Source organism: Syngnathus acus, chromosome 9, assembly GCF_901709675.1.
Source record: "Syngnathus acus chromosome 9, fSynAcu1.2, whole genome shotgun sequence".
Lineage (NCBI taxonomy): Eukaryota > Metazoa > Chordata > Actinopteri > Syngnathiformes > Syngnathidae > Syngnathus > Syngnathus acus.
The window spans coordinates 10,883,302-10,903,089 of NC_051094.1; the positions used below are offsets into that span (position 1 = coordinate 10,883,302).

Genomic DNA, 19,788 nt, shown 5'->3' on the forward strand with positions numbered 1-19,788 from the left:
GAATATTATGCACAAATGCTTGATACAGTTCGTCTGTTGGAATTATCTAAATAAATAATAATCTAAAAGTGATCAGATTACCTGATTTGCCTCGTCAACATGAGTATTTTTTTTAAATCATGGAGTCAGAAAATCTGGGCAGGATAAAGGGTTGACACACTTCATTTTACATGTTTGAAAACAACCAACCGTATATTGCACTGGGCTGATTAAATGTGGAGGGCGAAGTATTAGCGCCAGAGTGCGCTCAGGCTGCGGGCGTGCGGGCATGGAAGCGCGCGCGTGTGTGTAGGCTGCAGGAGAGAGTGGGAGGAGCGGAAAGTGCTTGGGTCCAATCCGAGCTGGCGGGCAAAGCCTCTCCAACACGCTCTCCCCTCCCTCAGCCGGCAGAAAACAGTGGAACCCTCCCGTAGAGGTGAGAGCGCAGATGTCATGAAAGCGACCGCAAGACCAGAGCGCAACCACCGACACGCCGACCGACCTCAGTCCGCCTCCCTGCGCCTCCGTCTGGGATGCTTTTAGCGCACAAGCCGCCTCCAATCAGGGCAGCGGTCATCGACGCAGCTCGTCGACATTCTTTTAGTTGTTAGTTGTTTTTATTATTTAACTGAGGATCTTGCCTGCCGAGACGCCCCTTTTTCGTTTTAGTGTTTATGTTTATTTCTTCATGACTGCTGCTTTGGGAAGTGAGGCGCAACAGCAACACCATGCGAGGTAAGAGCACCAACTCCACGCATGCATGCATGCATGCACGCGGTGTGGCGGGATCGTTACATGTTCTTGAAAGTTTATTGTGGGAGTTTTTGGTATGATTGTTTATTTGTATGTTTTAGCTCACTAGTCGATTTCACTACGATACACAGCTACGCAAGTATATAAAAGTTTATTTCCGCGCGTCAAATGAGCAGGTGAGCAAGTCCACGCATGAGGGGAAATTAAAAGTGGCGCCAGGTTAATCACTTTTGTCAATCACTTTAGTCAATCCATATCAGCTCGCCAACCGGAAATTGCCGCATGATGGAAATACCATTTTTATTCGCCTTTGGTTTGCCTTGTTGATTCGGGGGTTGGGTACAAAGTTTATTGGATGTTCCAGGGCCACTTGTCCTGAGGTCCACGAACCCATTTCTCTGCAAGTTGGCCGGCATGTTCAATTTCAACGTCAAAGTCAAGTTGGCTCTTTCTCATTCCGCGTCTTTCTCACTCTCTCTACACGCGCGCATGCACTTACAAACACACTCACAAGCCTGCGGACCGCCACTTTCCTATTTTGTTCCTCCATGTACAGTGTTCGACATAAAACAACATTGTATATTGTTTGCAGTTGTAACACAGTTGCAGTGGGGCCTATTTGGAATGTTAATATCCCTTTGCGGATTTAGTTTTATAGGGACTTTTTGCGCAATTCAGGGTGAGACGAAGTTGAACTTTATGAAAATGCGTTACTGCAAAACAATTATATCAAACCTCATTGGTAAAAACATCATTTTAACGGTGTCAACTATACTATGCACATGTGTTGTGTGGACATAGCCAATAAATGTGATCATTATTGGCGGAGTGAATATTCACTATAATTCTTTAAAAAACGGCACTGAATTATTCAGTTGAAAGATTCATGAAATTGGTTTGCTATGCAAAAATACTATATATATATATATGTATATATGTAAAGTTTATTTATTTTAATTGAAAAATAAACAATAAATCTCAACAGCAGCAGTGAAATCCATTGCAAACATGATCCAAATTGATACAAAATTATAAATAGCCCTCAAGCACCGCATCTATAGGATGTATGTTCTGCTCACTGTCATGATTTATGTATTTGGATGTCATTTAACATTTTCTGCTGCTGCTTAATGCCACCACATCCTTGAGCCAGAAAAAACAACAACGAAAGAAAAAAACAGACAAACATAGCCCACCTCCTTTTCTGTCATCTTCGACCAAACTCCTCTGTCATGCTCCTTGCATTTGTTTTTGTTCACATTCTAGCGACCACTGTTGTGCATGGGAGGCTTCAAGGGGGGGTTCTACGGGAAGCTCCAGCTTTCACTTTACAGCCGCGGTTAGCAGAGGAGGCCCCTGAAGCGTCTCTCTCACCCCTCTTTCTCCATCTCTATCTCTCTCCAGCTTCCTCTCTCCCTCTGCACGCCCGAAAGGGTTTTGTCAGATAGAATTAAATCAGTGTGGGCTGAGCGCCCCCCACTCTCAACCTGTGTGTGAGTGTCTCTCAGCTGCCCTTACATAGAAATGTGCTCACAACCACAAGGCTATAAAAAATAGAGGTCTCTCATGTGCCGTGGTAATTCTCATTTAACAGTAGCCTCAACATCTGAAGTTCCGACTGACTATGATGTCACTCTTTTGCCGGCCAAGAAAAACAAAAACTGCACACGGATCCAGGAATATAATCGGAGCCTTTTTGCACTTCAAACAATGCGTGTTTTACATTGTGCCTTCACAAAATGATATAAAAATGATTTTTTTTTTTATTTAACATCAACCTGATGCTTGACTTTTTTAATTTTGATCTAAAACCAAATTTACATTTCCCCATCCTATTCATAGACCCAAACGATATATTTATACTAGCAATACAACTAGTTTTATTCATCTTGTGTGGGACATGTTTGCATTTGCTGCAACGTCAGACAAAGTCTTTGTGCCACTTGGATGCACCCAGGTCAAAGAGTTCACCATGAAGTAGCCGAAGCGGTGGGGGTCTATAAGGCGGGAGCGGGACGGTCAAAGCGCCATTTGATCTGCAGTGTCTGGCGATATGTCAATCAGAATCTCCCACATTTGGGAAACGATAGGATGATGCAAAGAGAGGAACACTCCACTCGTAAGGTGAAGTCGGGATAAGGTCAAAAAGTGCCACAACAGGTGTGGTGATGCTGTAAAATACATATTGCAAAAGATGCTATTCACTGCTTTTGTTCCCAAAGTGCTCATACGCACAGATAGATAGCATCACTCAACACACACACAGACGGTCAAATACTACGCATGACGGCTTCATGCCAATAGAATTAGTTTCATCCTGTTTTACCGTGGAGGCTTGTGCATTGATCCGTCCGATTCCGAAGCATCCCGGGATCGATTTTTCATCAAATCCAACGGAAGCAGTCTGTTCAGATAAATCTATAGTGCATCACTCCGATGACATTACTTCAACCATAGCTCAATCCTGTAATTTAAGATGTTTATTTCCGTATTTTCATACAAAGTGAGATGTATAGACCATACTGAATCCAAACAGACAAAAAGAGCGCAAACGAAAACAGGGCTGAATCGAGATTGTCGGAACCTCACTCCGGAGACATCAAATAATCTGCTACTTTATTTCATGCTGTGAAATATTCAATGTGCACTATTATTGGAGGCCCAAGTGGTCTGTTGTCTGACTCAGTTAGTGACGATTGTGTTGTTTATTGTGCGTTTGTGCTGACTAATGGCGAGTGTTATGTAAGAAGAGAGGAGAGATTACCCCAAGCCCATGCAAGGCCACATTGTTAATCCCTCAACGCAGCCCTACTGACTGAGCTACGGCTTGGATGCAACACACACATGTGCGACTCATGTCCCAATAGCCAACACATACATTCATCTACACCGCTCAACCGCGTTTTGTATGTGTGTGTGCGTGTGTGTGCGGCCCGATGGCACTCCTGTAGTCCCACTGAGCCGCTATCATAGCTCATGTTTGTTTAGCTTGAGCTCAGCATAGACTTCATGTTGGTTTTATCCCGCCGTCGCTATCTCGGGGATATGAGGCGAACGCTGTCCCCCTTCTTTCCTTAGTCGCTCTCTTTTCTCTTGAAATCTTAATACACATAAAGCGTGGGCTATATGGCACACTTGAGTTTGTGTAGCCACTTTATAACTACACCATAAGGGATTTTCAACACTGAACCACTCCGAAACTAAATCTGCCTTGAAGTCATAAGTCCTCTTATGCCAATTTTACTGATTTTAGTGAAGGAACAATGTCTACAGCAATATTCAATATTGACATTTTTCTCAGATTTAGACAAAAGTTTGTTTCTTCTTAATCACAAATGTTTTACTAGAAGAAAAGCTTTGGACGGGTAAAAACACCTGCAGAGTACGTAGCTGAACAGGAAATGCTATTATTGTTTGTGCATAACTTTGTGTCGAAAGAAAATTATGAGAGCCCAAATATAGCAGAAAAAGGAAAAGGAGGGTATGGAGTGTTACGGCAATTATTGTTTTCTTCTTCATTTCAACTCAATTTTGTGTGAAATTATTTCATTATCTGCACTTGTAGATGAGCAAATTTGAGGCGAAGAAATGCAGGCATTTCAAATCTGTAGGTGGAAATAAAAGGAAGGGCAGGAGAATGAGACTGAGATAAGAAAGGAGAGCAATTAAAAGTCTTAAGGGTTACATAATAAAGTAAGCGTGCATGCATGTGTGCTTAAAGAAGAGGATGTTAAGTTAATTTGCGTCAAATACACATTGTGTCTAAATGCCAGACATACACACACAAACTGCTATAGATACTGTGATTAGATTACATTTGCAAACGGTAGTTGCGCTCAGCAGTGAACAACCAACGCCTGCCTGCACCCATAACGGTGGCATCCAAAGTCCACACTTGGAAACTGCTGCTTATCCAACACAAAATCAGATTACTCCACTGACTGTAGGTTTGTGTCACTGTTACAGTTCTACCTCCTTTTATGAATATGCATAGCTACACATTGGGAATCAATCATATTATCATGCACAAAAAGTCCTTTCTTTAGAGGAATTTATCCGCCACAAGTTAAATACAATTAGTTGCTACGTGTAATTTAAAATCAGGCCACTTTTTAAAATAATACCTCTGAATGTTTCTGCTAACTGAAGGTGTTGTGTTGGCAGGTGCAAATCTTGCACGTCGCAACGATAAGCCTGTGATTTAGCCAAGTGCATCTTTTCTTAATGACAAAGATTAGCCTGTTTTAGTGCTTGTAATCCCATTGAAGAGATTCTTATTAGGACTATCTTTCCTTCTCTTCATCCTCTCCTCTCTCTCTATCGCTCTCTCTTGAGCAACCTCACTCAGCCCAAGTTCATATGTGTGCGTGTGTGAGAACACACACAGTTGACGTGAGGTCTCTTATCATTCCTTCGTAAAGGGAATGAAATTATGAAACCGAGACCGCTGCTACTTTTACTCACTCGACTCCAATTTAACGTTGATAATGTATTCTGTTAAATCATGCCACTAGAGAGAGATCGAGAAATGGAGAGAAAGCAGGTGAAGAGCAGAGCAGGCTGTGTGTGAGTCTTTGTGATCAATTTGCCTCTGCCAGAGATGCCCCTGGGGCCACTTTGGGGAGAACCTTGTTAGGCTGAGTTAAATTGTTGCCCGAGGCGAGCTATTAGTGGCCATCCCTGAGAGAGGACACACACATATATCGCATGCTCTCGCACTTAAACAGAAAGGCACACGCATGCATTCAAACGCACACATCAGCTCCAACGGCCTCTCTCATTCATATGCCCGCGTTCACTCTGGCTTCACTCGCAGGAATACATAAACACACAAGCAGCGTGGAAGAATCCTAACTTGAGGCAGTAAAGTGTCAAAAGATTCAGTTACTGGAAAAAATGGCTTTCACGGTCACAAGTGTGAAAAAAAAATCAGCTAGTTCAACCAAAGTACGACAAATACCTTGGCTAAATCACTTAAGGATTATGTGGGCTGTGTGCAATTTCAGCCCATTTAACTGTGCAGTCTTTTTTTGTCGTGTCTCTAAGGACGCCGACAAGTTTCTCGCAATCAAGTAAACTTTTTACAGATTAGAGTATTTTGACACCCTTGGATACAATATTTGGTTCAAGGCACGAGTTTGAAATAGATACCACCAGCACCACTATTAGAGTAGTGGGATGTCACCCAGCCAGTTTTAACAAACAAAATGAGACTGAAAACACAATTTGACATGACTGGAAGAGATAGGACATAAAATAGACCGACAGACACTTTTTTTGTATTTCACTGGGTGCCTTAATATGCAGTAATTCGTGCGGGATAAAATCATCTTATGGTCACCAATCAATGAAAATGAATTTCATTAAATGATTTCTTTACCATAAGATTTTCTGGTGTTTTTCAGATATGTGGCCCTTTAAAAAAGTGCTATACAATTCAAATATATTATTATTATTATTATTAAATGCGAGCCTTATGAGGTGATTTATTTGACCGAAAGTGTTCAGGCATAATTAAGTCCAATTTATTTTCTTCCTCCTCTTCATCTTAAAATTTCATATTTCTCTAGTGAATCGCAACCTCCTACGCAGTTTTGCATTAGATACACAATTTATTTTTCGCACCCAGTAGGTCTTACTCAGAAAACTCCCTGCTTCAGTTGCATTTACCAGTTTAGTCAGTCCTTCCAATTTATGCAAGAAATTAAGACTTTTCTCTTTGTCTTTGCATGCATGTCGCTTCCTTCGCTCATATTAGTATCTCTAACCTTTCTTTGGCTCTCTGGGATAGCCACCTTTTTCTCTCCCTTCCCCCCTCAAAGAAACACACACGGACACACACACTGTCAACTACAATTAGACTCAAGAGAAACACCATAGGAGGAGCATTGAAGGAGGATGAGGACATGGCTAGCGCCAACAAACATTATTTTCCCACCCCAGGAGGGAACGACCTCACTCAGCGTGTGCAAACATCTTCTGCTGCACGTTCATTGCCTCAGTCCAAGCAAAATATGGACACAGCCACCCCGTCGGTGCACACACACGCATGTGTGCTGATGTGAAGAGCAAATCATGACAGTGAGCAATACAAGACAGAAAGCCATGTGCGTGTGCTGCGTGTTCATTTTCATGGCTGATTTCAGGATTCTAATGACCAGATGCAGACCTCTCACACTTGGACCCGTTCCACCCTGATGCGTTCACTCGGTCCTTAAGGAAAGGTCAAAGGCTGTCGGGGTCCTACGGGGTCACCCAGGGGATTGAAGGTCGTGAGTGTACGTCTGTGTGTGAGTGTGTACAGTGGCCATGAGAGGCAGATCAGAGGAGGCAGATGGGCAGACTTTGTGTGTGTGTGTGTGTGCGTGTGTGTATATGTTTTGGGGTAGGGGTTGGGTTTACCCTGTGGATTTTTTCCCACGCCTCCTTCTCCTCTTATCCATCTGAGGACACATGCTGCATTGGGTGGGAGACTGAGTGTGTGTGTGTGTGTGTGTGTGTGTGTGTGTGTGTGTGTGTGTGTGTGTGTGTGTGTGTGTGTGTGTGTGTGTGTGTGTGTGTGTGTGTGTGTGTGTGTGTGCGTGCGTGCGTGTGTGTGTGAGAGAGAGAGAGAGGGGAGAGAGGGGGTTAAGCATAGAATGTCATACAGTAATGTCTGTTTTTCCCCCCAAAATGAGCTCACAGTAATTTATGCATTCGAGCATATCTGAATGTGTTGCAAATTTTGTGCGCGTGCACGTGTGTGTGTGTGTGTGTGTGTGTGTGTGTGTGTGTGTGTGTGTGTGTGTGTGTGTGTGTGTGTGTGTGTGTGTGTGTGTGTGTGTGTGTGTGTGTGAGAGCGAATCGATGCACTGGATAACAGCCAGTGGCCCCCTTCTGTTCCCTCTCTGTGGTATCCAATCATGCTGCAGCACAATATTCTTTGAGCAAACTGCAGCTGATCCCAGACCTGCTATCTGAGCAATTACCCAGAGTGCTTTGTGGCTGTATGGCAAGCTGGACAAGCTCATGCCCTCTGACACACAGCATGGGGGGTTAGGGCAAGCGAGTGTTTTTTTTTTTTGTTTTGTTTTTTTACATATGTGTGCACAGACCGTTGTGCCGGGGGGCTTTGGTGACGATGGATTTCACGGGGTTGGGAGAAGCAAAATGCTGGATGGTCTCTGAGACAAATCCATGGTGGTGGGTCTAATAAATGTGTTCAGTCACCGTACATGCTGTAACAGTGTGACAAAGACATGTTTGGAGGGACCCGGCGCAAGGGGAAGGCAAGCTATTGCTGCTGTGCGGCATTATGATTATTATTTTAAAAAACAGCAGCCTGTACACTCTCTCAAGGATGTTTCAAACCTCATGTTAGTGTGGAAGCAGGTGTTCTCTGTGAGTCAATATCTGTCACTAAATACATAGAATGGAAGCAATCTGACCAAATTGTAAAGTTGTGAGGTGTACTAAAAAAAACGGAAGCTGCTTTTTGCCTCACTTCTGCTTAGTGTATCAACCAGTCGTGTAATGAAACCAAAATGGGGAGCTGGAAACGTTGCAGTTCAATGACTGGTAAACACAAAATGTTGCTTTTCTTGTGCAAATCAAATGTTTGTTTCTGGATTAGACAGCCAGTTCTCTTTAAAACAAGTTACGCTCTGTTGCATTAGTATCATGTCAGACTATTTACTTAGTGCTGTGCACAAATCGAAGGTGACTCGAATTGAATTGAGAATCAGTCGTTCAAAACAATCACCGAATCACAAATTTTGCATTTGATTCAGAGCTGTCCATAGCATATTGCACGTGTTTAGATGTGTTTAGATGATCAGTGTAGTATTGTTTTCAATACATACACTCATTGAATATAAATGACTGGGAATTAAAGTCAAATGAAAGCGTTGTGAGGTCTAGCAGGCGTGCCGCAAAGTTAAAATTCCGATACAGTATACATTTATAAATGCACGGTGTTCAAACACAATGACAGACACCCGCAGAAAAACACAGACGTCTGCGAGGCAAAGAACACAAGTAGTATGGATGATTGAAAAAAAAATGATTGAAAATGAGTTTGTCAAGAAGAGCACAAAGTCCAAAGTTTTAGATGTTTCACTCAGCAAGTGAGCCGACGTGCTGCTCAAGTCCATTTGAATCCATCGGGAGAGGAGCGTTTCATTGATTTTAATGGGACAGTAAGATGTGCAAACATGAGAGGAGACACAGGGGAGATAACCCAAGCAGTATTCTTATGCGCTATTCCCAGAAGTGTGACTTAATTCACTTGGCAATCACAGCACCAGAAGTTTTTGCAGTGTTTTTCATCATCAGCGGACGGGAAGAAAAAGCTCGTTCCTCTCTTGGCTTTATACGACAAGGAGTTCTTCCGTGAGATGGAAATAGATCATGAAATACAGAAACTGAGATGATTTCCAAGTCACACAGCCACTTACAGCGTGGAGGAACACTCGGAGACGTGCGGCAATGTCAAACAGAATGAAGTGCGGAAGGGATGGCGAATAGTGATAAGATAATTCCGAGTGCGTGAGACATCTAAGACCAGCGGCAGACTTGTTCACATTTAACAAGCAGGCTTCAGGGGAGGGAAGGAGAAAATGTCGATCTCCTTCATTCTGCCACAAGATAGTATCTCGTTAACTTGGAAAGAAACAATTCATATTTTTAATAACGTAGAAATACCACCCACAGCCATCCTCTACGTACGAGTCACCCCCTGGGACCTCCAGAGTTTTGTTTGCCTTACTGAAGTGCCTCACGTTGGCAAAAGTTAGGATAGAAAGTCATATCAACTGTTCCATTAGACGGGGAAATTGCAGCACCCAATTCACTCCATTTGTGCGCTATGAGTTGCTCTGGGAGCTTTTCTGTTTTGGAGCCATCCCGCAGGCTGAAAAAATGAAACATGCATGTCCAGTCTGGCTCTTCTCAACAACACACACACGCACACACAAGCTTTACATGCACAGCAACATCTAGTGGACTGCATTTGTAGTTACATGATGAATATGGAATCTTAATTCATGTCACTTCGTTTATGTACATGCATTTCTGTTCAGAATCCCCTATAAGCATGTGTTGTAAGATGAAACATTGTAAAGAAAGCGGCGGCCTGCTTTTTTTTTTCCCCCTAGTAGCACATTCCCCCTAGTAGATAATTAGGACTCTATTTAAAGAGGGGCAGCCCAGGAAATACACAGGAGAACCTCACTTCATTAAAAATCAATTATGATAATGCACGTGCTGGTGTAATATAGACCTCATGGCCACAATCAGCTATACACACACACACACACACACACACACACACACACACACACACACACACACACACACACACACACACACACACACACACACACACACACACACACACACACACACACACACACACACACACACACACACACACACGCAGCGTTAACAGCACAGCTATCTGGCCTTGTTATTTCTGAAGTTGTCTTTCTCTTTCTCTCTCATGAGCTTGAGACTGATCCTCCTCTTAGCTGAGGAATCGCCAGCGTTGCAGTCCTGCTCTTACATAAGAACCTCAAGATAAACACTCACACTCCCGGTGGTCAACAGGGCTGTCAGTCACTGAGTTCAGGCGTCCTCCCCACTCCCTAGCAGCAACGTATCCTCCAACTGTGATACTGCTCTGTATAACTTCCTGAATTCCACAACAAAGCTTCCTTGCTCCATGCCAGACACCTCATAAGCAAGAAATAGGGACTCCACACCTAAATTTTACAACGTTTGGAATTAGAGAAGAAACACCTTCAAAAAAACAAGATTCCATCGATTTAGAGCCTTTTCAGGACTGAGAATCTACACAGATGAAGGGCAGTAGGCCGAGATGAGCTAACTATTTAGACACAAATACCAAGAGAGTTTTTGAATCATACACTAGTAGCCTGGTACGACTTTTTGCCTCAAGTACTTCATTGTAGAAAATCACCAAGTTTGTGTAAAGATCAGTATAACTTTTCAAATAAATACAAACCACGGTTTGAGCACACATAAATCTTAATTCTGCTTTAATCCATCCGTGCAGCCGAGGTATAAAAAAGCAAGGATTGTCTACTAAAAGGAAGAAGTGGGAGTCCTTTGCTTTAGCGATTCCTAAATCCTCAGCAGCCGTGATAGAACGAGACGGGAAGGGGGGGTGGGTGCAAACAGGACGCTCGGTGACATCACTTCCTTTAAGAGTGTGACAGCTTAGCACATCATTGCTGCGACAGCCAGACGAGTGCAGCGAGTGGGTGGTCACCCTGGCAACAGCAATGCTGTCATGACCGTATCCCCATATCCTACCTGACAGTCCCCGCTGGCAATGAGCACATCACATGCGCACGGTCCACAATACGCACACCCACACACACATTTGCAAATACGCACACGTGCCATGCACATACTCCACTGTTCCTGTCTCTTTATTTGTGGAAAAAGTCACTGGAACACAAATGCTCACTGAAACAATGCTCATGCCCACACGCTTGTGCTCCTTTGGGCATATGTACGAGTACAAAAAGGAGTACAATCTCCCAGAAGACATGCGGTGAATATAGATATATTGTAATCACTGGAGCAGAGTTGTCAACACATGCTCATACAAACACAAACCTTTGCAGGAAATCAATGTAAATGTACAGTACATGTATCCACGTCACAGCAAGCAAATGTAGACAAAATAAACGGAATCGTAAGAGGATTGAAAACACCAGACATTAATGTGAATGAGACATAAGTCTGGATGGTCCCAGACACAACTGAGACATTTCGAAGTGCCTTACAGGCCATGTTCATTTCCTACCCCATGCATGTGTCAACTGTGCGTCGTCTGCTCTGACCCATTTTAAAGCCAGTTGGGCAGGAATGGGTGGAAATGGGTCAGGTCTTGAGCTGCACCACAACTCACAGCATGAGTGGTACTAGATTTAATTTAAAAAAAAAAAAAAAAAAAGTGTGCAGCCCTCCATCATTGCTTCACCAAAAGACTAACAAGTCCAAAGCAACAAACTGAGTCATTTTTTGCCTCTTGTCCTAAAAAGCACTTGGATTATTTAGAAAAAAATGACATTTGGTTTCCCAGTGGACTCAAATGTTAGTCAACTGAAAACTATTGTTGTGCACCACATTGTGGAATTACTCATCTGCATACGAGGAGTTGGAGTAGAAAGACCACTTAGGGTGCAGCAGTCCCCGTCCATAACTACTCGGTCGTATTAGACAGAAGTGTCTCCATTGATCCGCATGTGGGATTATCCAATTATACACACTGAACACTCGTTCCTACACACAATTATTTTATTCGTGAGCGCATACAAAATGTAACGTACTATTTAAATATTAGTTCTGGATAAATATACGTATGACGCATTGAGTCACTCTTTTATTTGATACAGTTTACCAACCTACAGTTAAAATCGTACAGTAAAGTAACATCAACACTGTCTGAGAAATATTATTTTACTGTACTCATTGTACTTTACAACGTTGTGTTGCATCACGAGTATACAGTAGTTTGCAGTTTGACTGCAGAGGTTTTGCCCATTTTCGTGGGAACCCACGCAAATGGCACATGGGTGGAAAAGCAGTACGATCCTTTCGGACTCCAGGTTAATTTCTTGAAAAAAATAACGTAACTTGCTGAACAATGCATGTATCTTACTGGTAAATGGATGGATATTTTAAAACAGTGTTCAGCACTACCACCATCTTGTTGGGAAATAATTTAGGATTAGATAGGCTGTGTAATCTCTTTAGAGAGTGTGCCATCTCAGCAGACAGACCTGCCTATCACTGCATACATGTGCGCATCACTTAGCAGGAGCTGCAGCTTTTGCTTTCCATTGACTATGGAAGATAGGCTGAACTACACTTGCAACAGGTGCGCTTGTGTGTTACAGTGAAACAGCTTCTGTTGTTTTTATACTGTGCCTTTGGTTTTGGCTGCACATGGAGCTGCCTATACACAGTGAGTAATATTTTAAAAGGGAAACAAATACCGTAAATTTAGATTTTAAACGGGGAAAAAAAATGCCATTAAATAAGCAAAGGAAAGGCTGAAATGTGAAACGTGGGTGGAAATTTTGATCGAGTGAGTGAAAAGTGGCAGGTAGTGATGTAACATCTTTTTTTTTCATTACGGGTGACATTACGAACCCGCAGGGGTGTTTCTTTCAAGTGGAGCACAAAGAAGAGACCCACAATTAATGCTGCCTTGTCACCAAGGTGTTTGAGTGTGTACTTGGGAGCAAGCATACGCTCCGCGATGTTGCAGTCATTAGAGAAACTCTTGCAAAAACGTACACAAGGTCTACATGTCACACTGCCCTTGTGAAGGTCTTTTTATAACTCTTCGGGGCTTTACAGCTAATTGTCATTTAAGTCCTCTCACTGTGCTTTACTTCACCTTCACATTTGAAAATGTTTCTTTTTGCACCTTTCTCTGCTTGCAGCTCAAATCGAAGTAATACCGTGCAAAATTTGCGGAGACAAATCATCAGGCATCCACTACGGAGTCATCACATGTGAGGGTTGTAAGGTAAGATTTCACAAAGTGGAAGACAACACAAGATCACAAAAGGGAGTTTGTATGTTTTGTTCAGATACCCCGAGTCAGTATTAATGCATTGTGTTGACGTGCAAACAGGGATTCTTCCGAAGGAGTCAGCAGAACAACGCATCCTACTCCTGCCCCCGCCAGAGGAACTGCCTCATCGACAGAACAAACCGCAACCGATGCCAACACTGCCGCCTTCAAAAGTGTCTAGCCCTAGGAATGTCCAGAGATGGTGAGGCCCTTTTGGTCTACGTATCTTGTACGGGAAATGAACAATGCTGATAGAAATGCATGAGTAAAACAAAAGCTAAATCACACCACAATTCTAATCCTGCATCTGGCATCTCTCTGCCCCTCTTCTTTGTTAGCGGTGAAGTTTGGACGCATGTCAAAGAAACAACGTGACAGTCTGTATGCCGAGGTCCAAAAGCATCAGGCCCGACTACAGGAGCAGCGGCAACAGCAAACGGGGGAAGCGGAAGCTTTGGCACGGGTTTACTCATCTAGCCTAACCAATGGACTGTCAACCCTCAACCATGAGATTGGGGGCACTTATGCCAATGGTCACGTCATTGACCTGCCCAAGGGTGGCCACGCTAATGGTGCTGGACTTCCAGGGGGCTACTATGGGATGGATTCCACCCAGCCGTCTCCAGACCAGTCAGGTTTGGACATGTCGGGCGTGAAGCACATAAAACAGGAGCCAGTCTACGACTTGACGCCAGTGCCCAACCTGTTCAGCTATGCTGGCTACCAGGACAGTCAACTGGGACACAACAACGTCAGCATGGGAGAACTAGGTAAAGATCACGTCAAACACACAAACCCAAGTGACAAAATAGGTGACAAATTCACAAATGCTCTAATCACTCTTAGATTGTATAGAAACACAATAACAAATACATACAGAACGAGTGTACACACATAACAGATAGCAGATACTGAATTGACTTACCTCCTCTCGCCCAGACCGCATTGCTCAGAATATCATCAAGTCTCATCTGGAGACGTGTCAGTACACCTCAGAGGAGTTGCAACAGTTGGCCTGGCAAACACACTCCTATGAGGAAGTCAAAATGTACCAGAGCAAGGTGAGTTTCCTTTTATGACACTTTTCTCCTTGTTTGATGTGAACAATTTAGATTTAGGATTTCCTGTGGAGTTTTCCCATCGCTCCCCTCCTAGTCATGCATTGTACTCTGATTGGAGATGTCACTTAATTCATATTCTTCATGAACGATGGCATGCTTAGTATGGATTAAATGCAATTACAAGATAGAGATAACATACCCAACTTTCATGTGGTCCGGTTTAGCCTCGGGACGTGTTGTGGCAGCAGTGTGCCATTCAGATCACACATGCGATCCAGTACGTGGTAGAGTTTGCCAAGCGCATCTCAGGGTTTATGGAGCTGTGTCAAAATGACCAGATCCTCCTGCTGAAATCAGGTGAGTCCACTTCTGTTTGGTCTCTTACTCCGCCTGTATGCACCAAGAAGAATTTCAGGCACCAACGCTAGCTCTGTTGTCCGTCTCGCTCAGGTTGTTTAGAGGTCGTCCTGGTGAGGATGTGCAGGGCATTCAACCCTCTCAACAACACCGTGCTTTTTGAGGGGAAATATGGAGGCATGCAGATGTTCAAAGCTCTGGGTAAGACTTAGATTAGCTGTACATTTTTGTCGGGTATGAATGACAGTCTGGGCCAATTGAAGGAAAAAAAAGTCCTGTAAAATAGTCGAATTCCTCTGAGCATGAAGGACTACAGTAAGAGTAATGACTTTACTTCTCTCCTCTGTGCTTGCTTTCAAGGTTGTGATGACTTAGTGAGCGCAGTGTTTGACTTTGCCAAGAGTTTGTGCTCACTGCAGCTGACGGAGGAGGAGATCGCTCTCTTCTCGGCAGCTGTCCTCATTTCCACAGGTCAGTGAACAATCACTGGTTGTATTAGAATGAAAGTAGCACATTCAAATTTCAACAGATTGTCATCGCAGTGCAAATCATTCACAAGAATATACAGTGTCTGTCTACCAAAAATAAATTCAATCAGTAAGATGTAACAATTATAATATTCGTTCACGCTACAGATGTATGATTTCACGTAGTATAAATTGGCATTACACTCAGTGGCTATTTAATGTATTTGTGCCCAAGACAGTGTAAATCAGCACCTGGGCTTTTGGTATTTTTGCAGATGTACGCGGCTTGAAATGTGTATTTTGTGCCATTATGGGTGGGAAAACAGTCAACTTACTTTGCAGCCAATGGAAGCGAATCCCCTTTAAATTGGTCACGCAAGCGACGCAGATTCACTTGTCGGAAGCAGAAACTGATTTGTTGGTGTCCGTGCAGGAGATCGAAGCACACAAAGATTGTTTATATGAGGAAGTGCAAGCAGACTTCCACGGGACTGATTTAAAGTTGGCCAGGCACAGATCACTGCTGTGAAGTGAGCCGCAATCCGCCCTGATTGCTCGTGTCTGTGTGTGACTCTCAGAAACTGTCTGCCTGCGCCTCGATCAAATGTAACAAAATCGCCCTATGCAATCTTGCATCAAAACCTAGATGTAGTTCCAGCAAGCGTAAAGCCACCAAATTGTCAGGTGCGCCAGGGGGCACCTGCCATAATCCCAAACAGATCAAATGAAGCTTGCAACAGCAGGAATATCAAGAACGTCCGTTTTATGCCGAGATCGCAGCTGGGCTGTCTATGAATACAGAGCCCTTAATATGCACCTTTCTGGTTACTCTGTAAACAACGATGGAATAGTGTTGCGCTTGAATAATGAACAAATCTCTTTTCAGATCGGCCATGGTTGATGGAGCCCCGCAAAGTTCAGAAACTCCAGGAGAAGATCTACTTTTCTCTGCAGCACATTATGCAGAAGAACCACATGGACGAAGATGCATTGGCTAAGGTAAGACAACCCGTCATATCCGCAAATACTTTTTCTTTTTACTCATTTAATATGTTTTTTTTTTTAAACATAACTTTTTAAATGTATGGTAAGTGAAAACACCTGAAATCCTGTTAATGTTATCGTTATGTGACAACTAGAGGTACAATTGAACTTTTTTTTTTATTCGTTGCAGTTGCATTTTGTTAAGATTTCCTATTCAAATATGAATTTATTCATAGAATAAGTACATGATGAAATAATTTTCATCAATGCATTAATTTTTTTCCATTTGATTGAGAATTCAAAATGTGGATCATTTTTCTTAAAAGCAGAATGCGCATTTGTCTATTTTCGTGGTTCTCATGTTTAACGCAAAGGTCAATGTGCCGCATGCTTGCCTTTATGTCAAATGGGATTTGAACAACCAGTGTGATCTCAGTCACTTTGAGTGCGCTTCCTATCCGATGCCCTGTATAGCAATTGATCTAACTATCTTTCTTTTATCCTCTTCCCTGTCAGCTGATCAGTCGTATCCCAACACTGTCTGCTCTGTGTACGCTCCACACGGAGGAGCTTCAAGCTTTCCAGCAGCTTCATCCAGAAACAGTCAACGTTCTCTTCCCGCCACTCTATAAAGAACTGTTCAATCCAGACCCGAACTCTGCCATGTCCATGCCCAAGTGACTGACTGCCTATTGCGCCATTGCAACAAACTATTTCAGTGGAGGAACAAAAGAATACAAGGACAGCTATGTCTGACAAGACGACATTGGTAATATCTACCAAGTTCACAGCTCCTCTTGTTTCATTTGAGACTGGGGAGGTGAGTGGTCATCCGACACAAACTTACACTTAGCGCCAACAATACGTACTAGGAATGTCCAGCACTTGTCCCATCCTGTTCACCGATACAGTCTGAAGAATGTATATAGAAATGAAACATGCCCCAAGCCACAACCTGAGCAGGGGTTACTTCTTGTCTTCTGACCAGAAATGTACAGACTTTAAAAAAAAGAAAATTCTAAGAACAATTTATACTGTTCGTCTTAAAATATCGGTACATCAAATTTATTTTACATTTGAAAAAGAAAAACCTTTTTGTTTAGATTTTTTCTCCGAAATGAAGAAATAGTTTTAAAAGGCTGAATGGGGGAGGGAACTGAGGAATTAGAAAAGCTATTGTAGATATTCTCCTAGTACAGAGCAGATTCCAGTATTACTTCTGTTAAAATAAGTTAGTCCTAATTTAAATATACAACAGTCCACCGTGGCTGATTATTCCTTGTCTAAGTGTTTTAATTTTAACGGATACTTTCTTGTGTACAGAATTTGTAAAGTTAAGACTTGTAAAGGAATACTGGGTAAAACTGGGAGTTGATTTTCATTTGTTTATATATAGAAGCCTTGTCTGGATTTTGTTCATACGTATAGAAGGAACAGCATCCTTCTGATGCAAACATGTAGAGATGTAAAGAAGAACATATGATGGATTAACAAAAAAAAAGAAATAGCTACTTTTCAAGATGGATACGGTAATATTCTATATTGTTGCTGCAATAAGTGAATCCAAAAAGCTGGATTGCTTTTTAACAATCACGGAGAAACAACCAATATGAAAATGCAATTTCAAAATCAAACTCATGTCTTTGTCAAGAAAATTCCCATAACCGTGCCCCATATAGTATGACAGGGCACTGACTTCAGGGTGGTGGGAATTTTTTACCACTGGAGAGCAAGATGAGAAATGAAACTTAATCTTAATTTAAGGTAACGTTCTAATCTTCAAAGACCTGAATTACTGCTGTATCTCCTCATCCCTCCCATCACTATTTGCACAATCGAGTCCCTGGACATCCTGGGCCACTCCGGGCTGTGAATATGAAGGAACCCAGTGAGCAATAACTTTTATCCTGCCTTCTTTTTTTTTTTTTTTTAATCTTTAAGATTTCCTTTTCTGTTGTTTGGAACAGGGTAGCAATTTCTACTAAAATGCACTATATTAGAAGGTACTAAATTCCATCACAGGCTGTTTTTAGTGTTTTAGCAAGACACAAAATGGGCTGTGGTTAGAATATACACAGAGCACTGGTTGCCAGATATGAACAAAAATCATTCTAAATACCAATGATCACTTCGTAAATGAAAACGTACACAGAAAAACGTGATAGACAATCAATCAGCTTTGCTTTTTGTTAGCAGTTACATATTTATTAGCACTTACAAATGGACGTTTTGTTTTTAATTGTTCTGCCTTAATATTGGTTTAACTTCAATTTGGCCGCTGAGTAACAAATGCACACTGAATTTTCCAAGGCAAGGACACTTGCATGGAAAGTACAGAGTCGGCTTGAAAGGTCTGTGCAGTCCTGCTTTTAGCCACTAGATGCTCCGTATGCATTATTTTTGGTCAGGAATGACAAGGCCTCACCTAAATTAATTGTTAGTATTGGCACCAATTTAGGAAAGCATTTCAATAAATTATTGTACAAGTGTTTCAATTATGTGCACACAAAAATTTTTGACATTTGCTGAAATTTCAATACTGTTCTTTCTTACACAGTGGCCAAATGTAATGCTTGCTGTACGCATGGACATTGTTATTTGTTAAATGAATTCAATAAATATGGATTTAGTTGATTCAACCTCTCACCCCACAACCCAGATCAGTGGCCAGTGACTCTGTAAGACAATCAATCACTTGCTCATTAAGGCTTGATGCACTACATAGCATCTCTCAGGGAGCAAGTCTTTTCTGACTTTGCATTAGAAGAGGGTTTCATATTTTTGCAAATTTATGAGAACAAAAGTTTTTAATGAAAATAGGAATACTTTTTGCGATAAAAAGCAGCATATGATAGCAATGGAATCTGCCCAGACAAGGCTTTGATTAGTGTGTGCGCGCGTGCGTGCGTGTACAGGGCATGAATTCACTGTCCAAATCTTATGTCCAGATTATATGATAAGCATGGTGACGTATAGCACAAGGAGAGCTCTAATTGCTCCATATCAGTGTGCTCTTGTCATCACTTGCGTTCACTTATGTTTACTGCTTATTTTGCTGCTTATGGGACCATGTGGGAAGTTCACTGGCAAACTGTGAATCATGCAACATCACAACGCTGGACAGTGAATTCCAACTCTGAAGTTTTTGTGTGAGATGTTTTTATTTTCCCTTGTTAGACTGTGAATCAGAGAGGTGGGATGGGGTTGTGAGAGGATGTGCTGGCAAAAACGAGTGGTAACATAACACTGTAAGTAAGACACTGTAGCAATAAGAACTGGAGGCATTTACTACTGCCATGTTTGCATTGTAAGATTATTTTTTATTTTATTACTATTTACTGTTATTATTGTTCTTATTATGTCTACTATTCTCTATTACTATTAGCCTATTGTTGTTCTGTTCTATTTGCATGACGTTTCATTGCAATGAAACATTTTGGGCATATTGGTGTTTTGTCACCCTTCTGGGAGGGATAAATGGCAGGGTGGGTTTAAAACGGGATCCAGAATTAAGTCAGCTCTAAGTGATTTTCCAACAATATGAAGGACTTCTAAATAAAATATTATTATTTATACACAAGGAATTTAAGAA

The 19,788-nt window shown here is 42.1% G+C and overlaps 1 protein-coding gene across 1 annotated transcript; it reads left to right on the forward strand.

Moving 5' to 3' along the window:
- The first annotated feature begins 371 nt into the window (after positions 1-371).
- Positions 372-19,772, forward strand: rorb (RAR-related orphan receptor B). Its single transcript, XM_037257736.1, has 10 exons — positions 372-714; positions 13,194-13,279; positions 13,388-13,529; positions 13,666-14,097; positions 14,267-14,388; positions 14,613-14,745; positions 14,839-14,946; positions 15,106-15,216; positions 16,099-16,211; positions 16,713-19,772. The coding sequence occupies exons 1-10, from the start codon at positions 708-710 to the stop codon at positions 16,875-16,877; spliced, it is 1,419 nt and encodes a 472-aa protein (XP_037113631.1). The 5' UTR covers positions 372-707; the 3' UTR covers positions 16,878-19,772.
- The last annotated feature ends 16 nt before the right edge of the window (positions 19,773-19,788 follow it).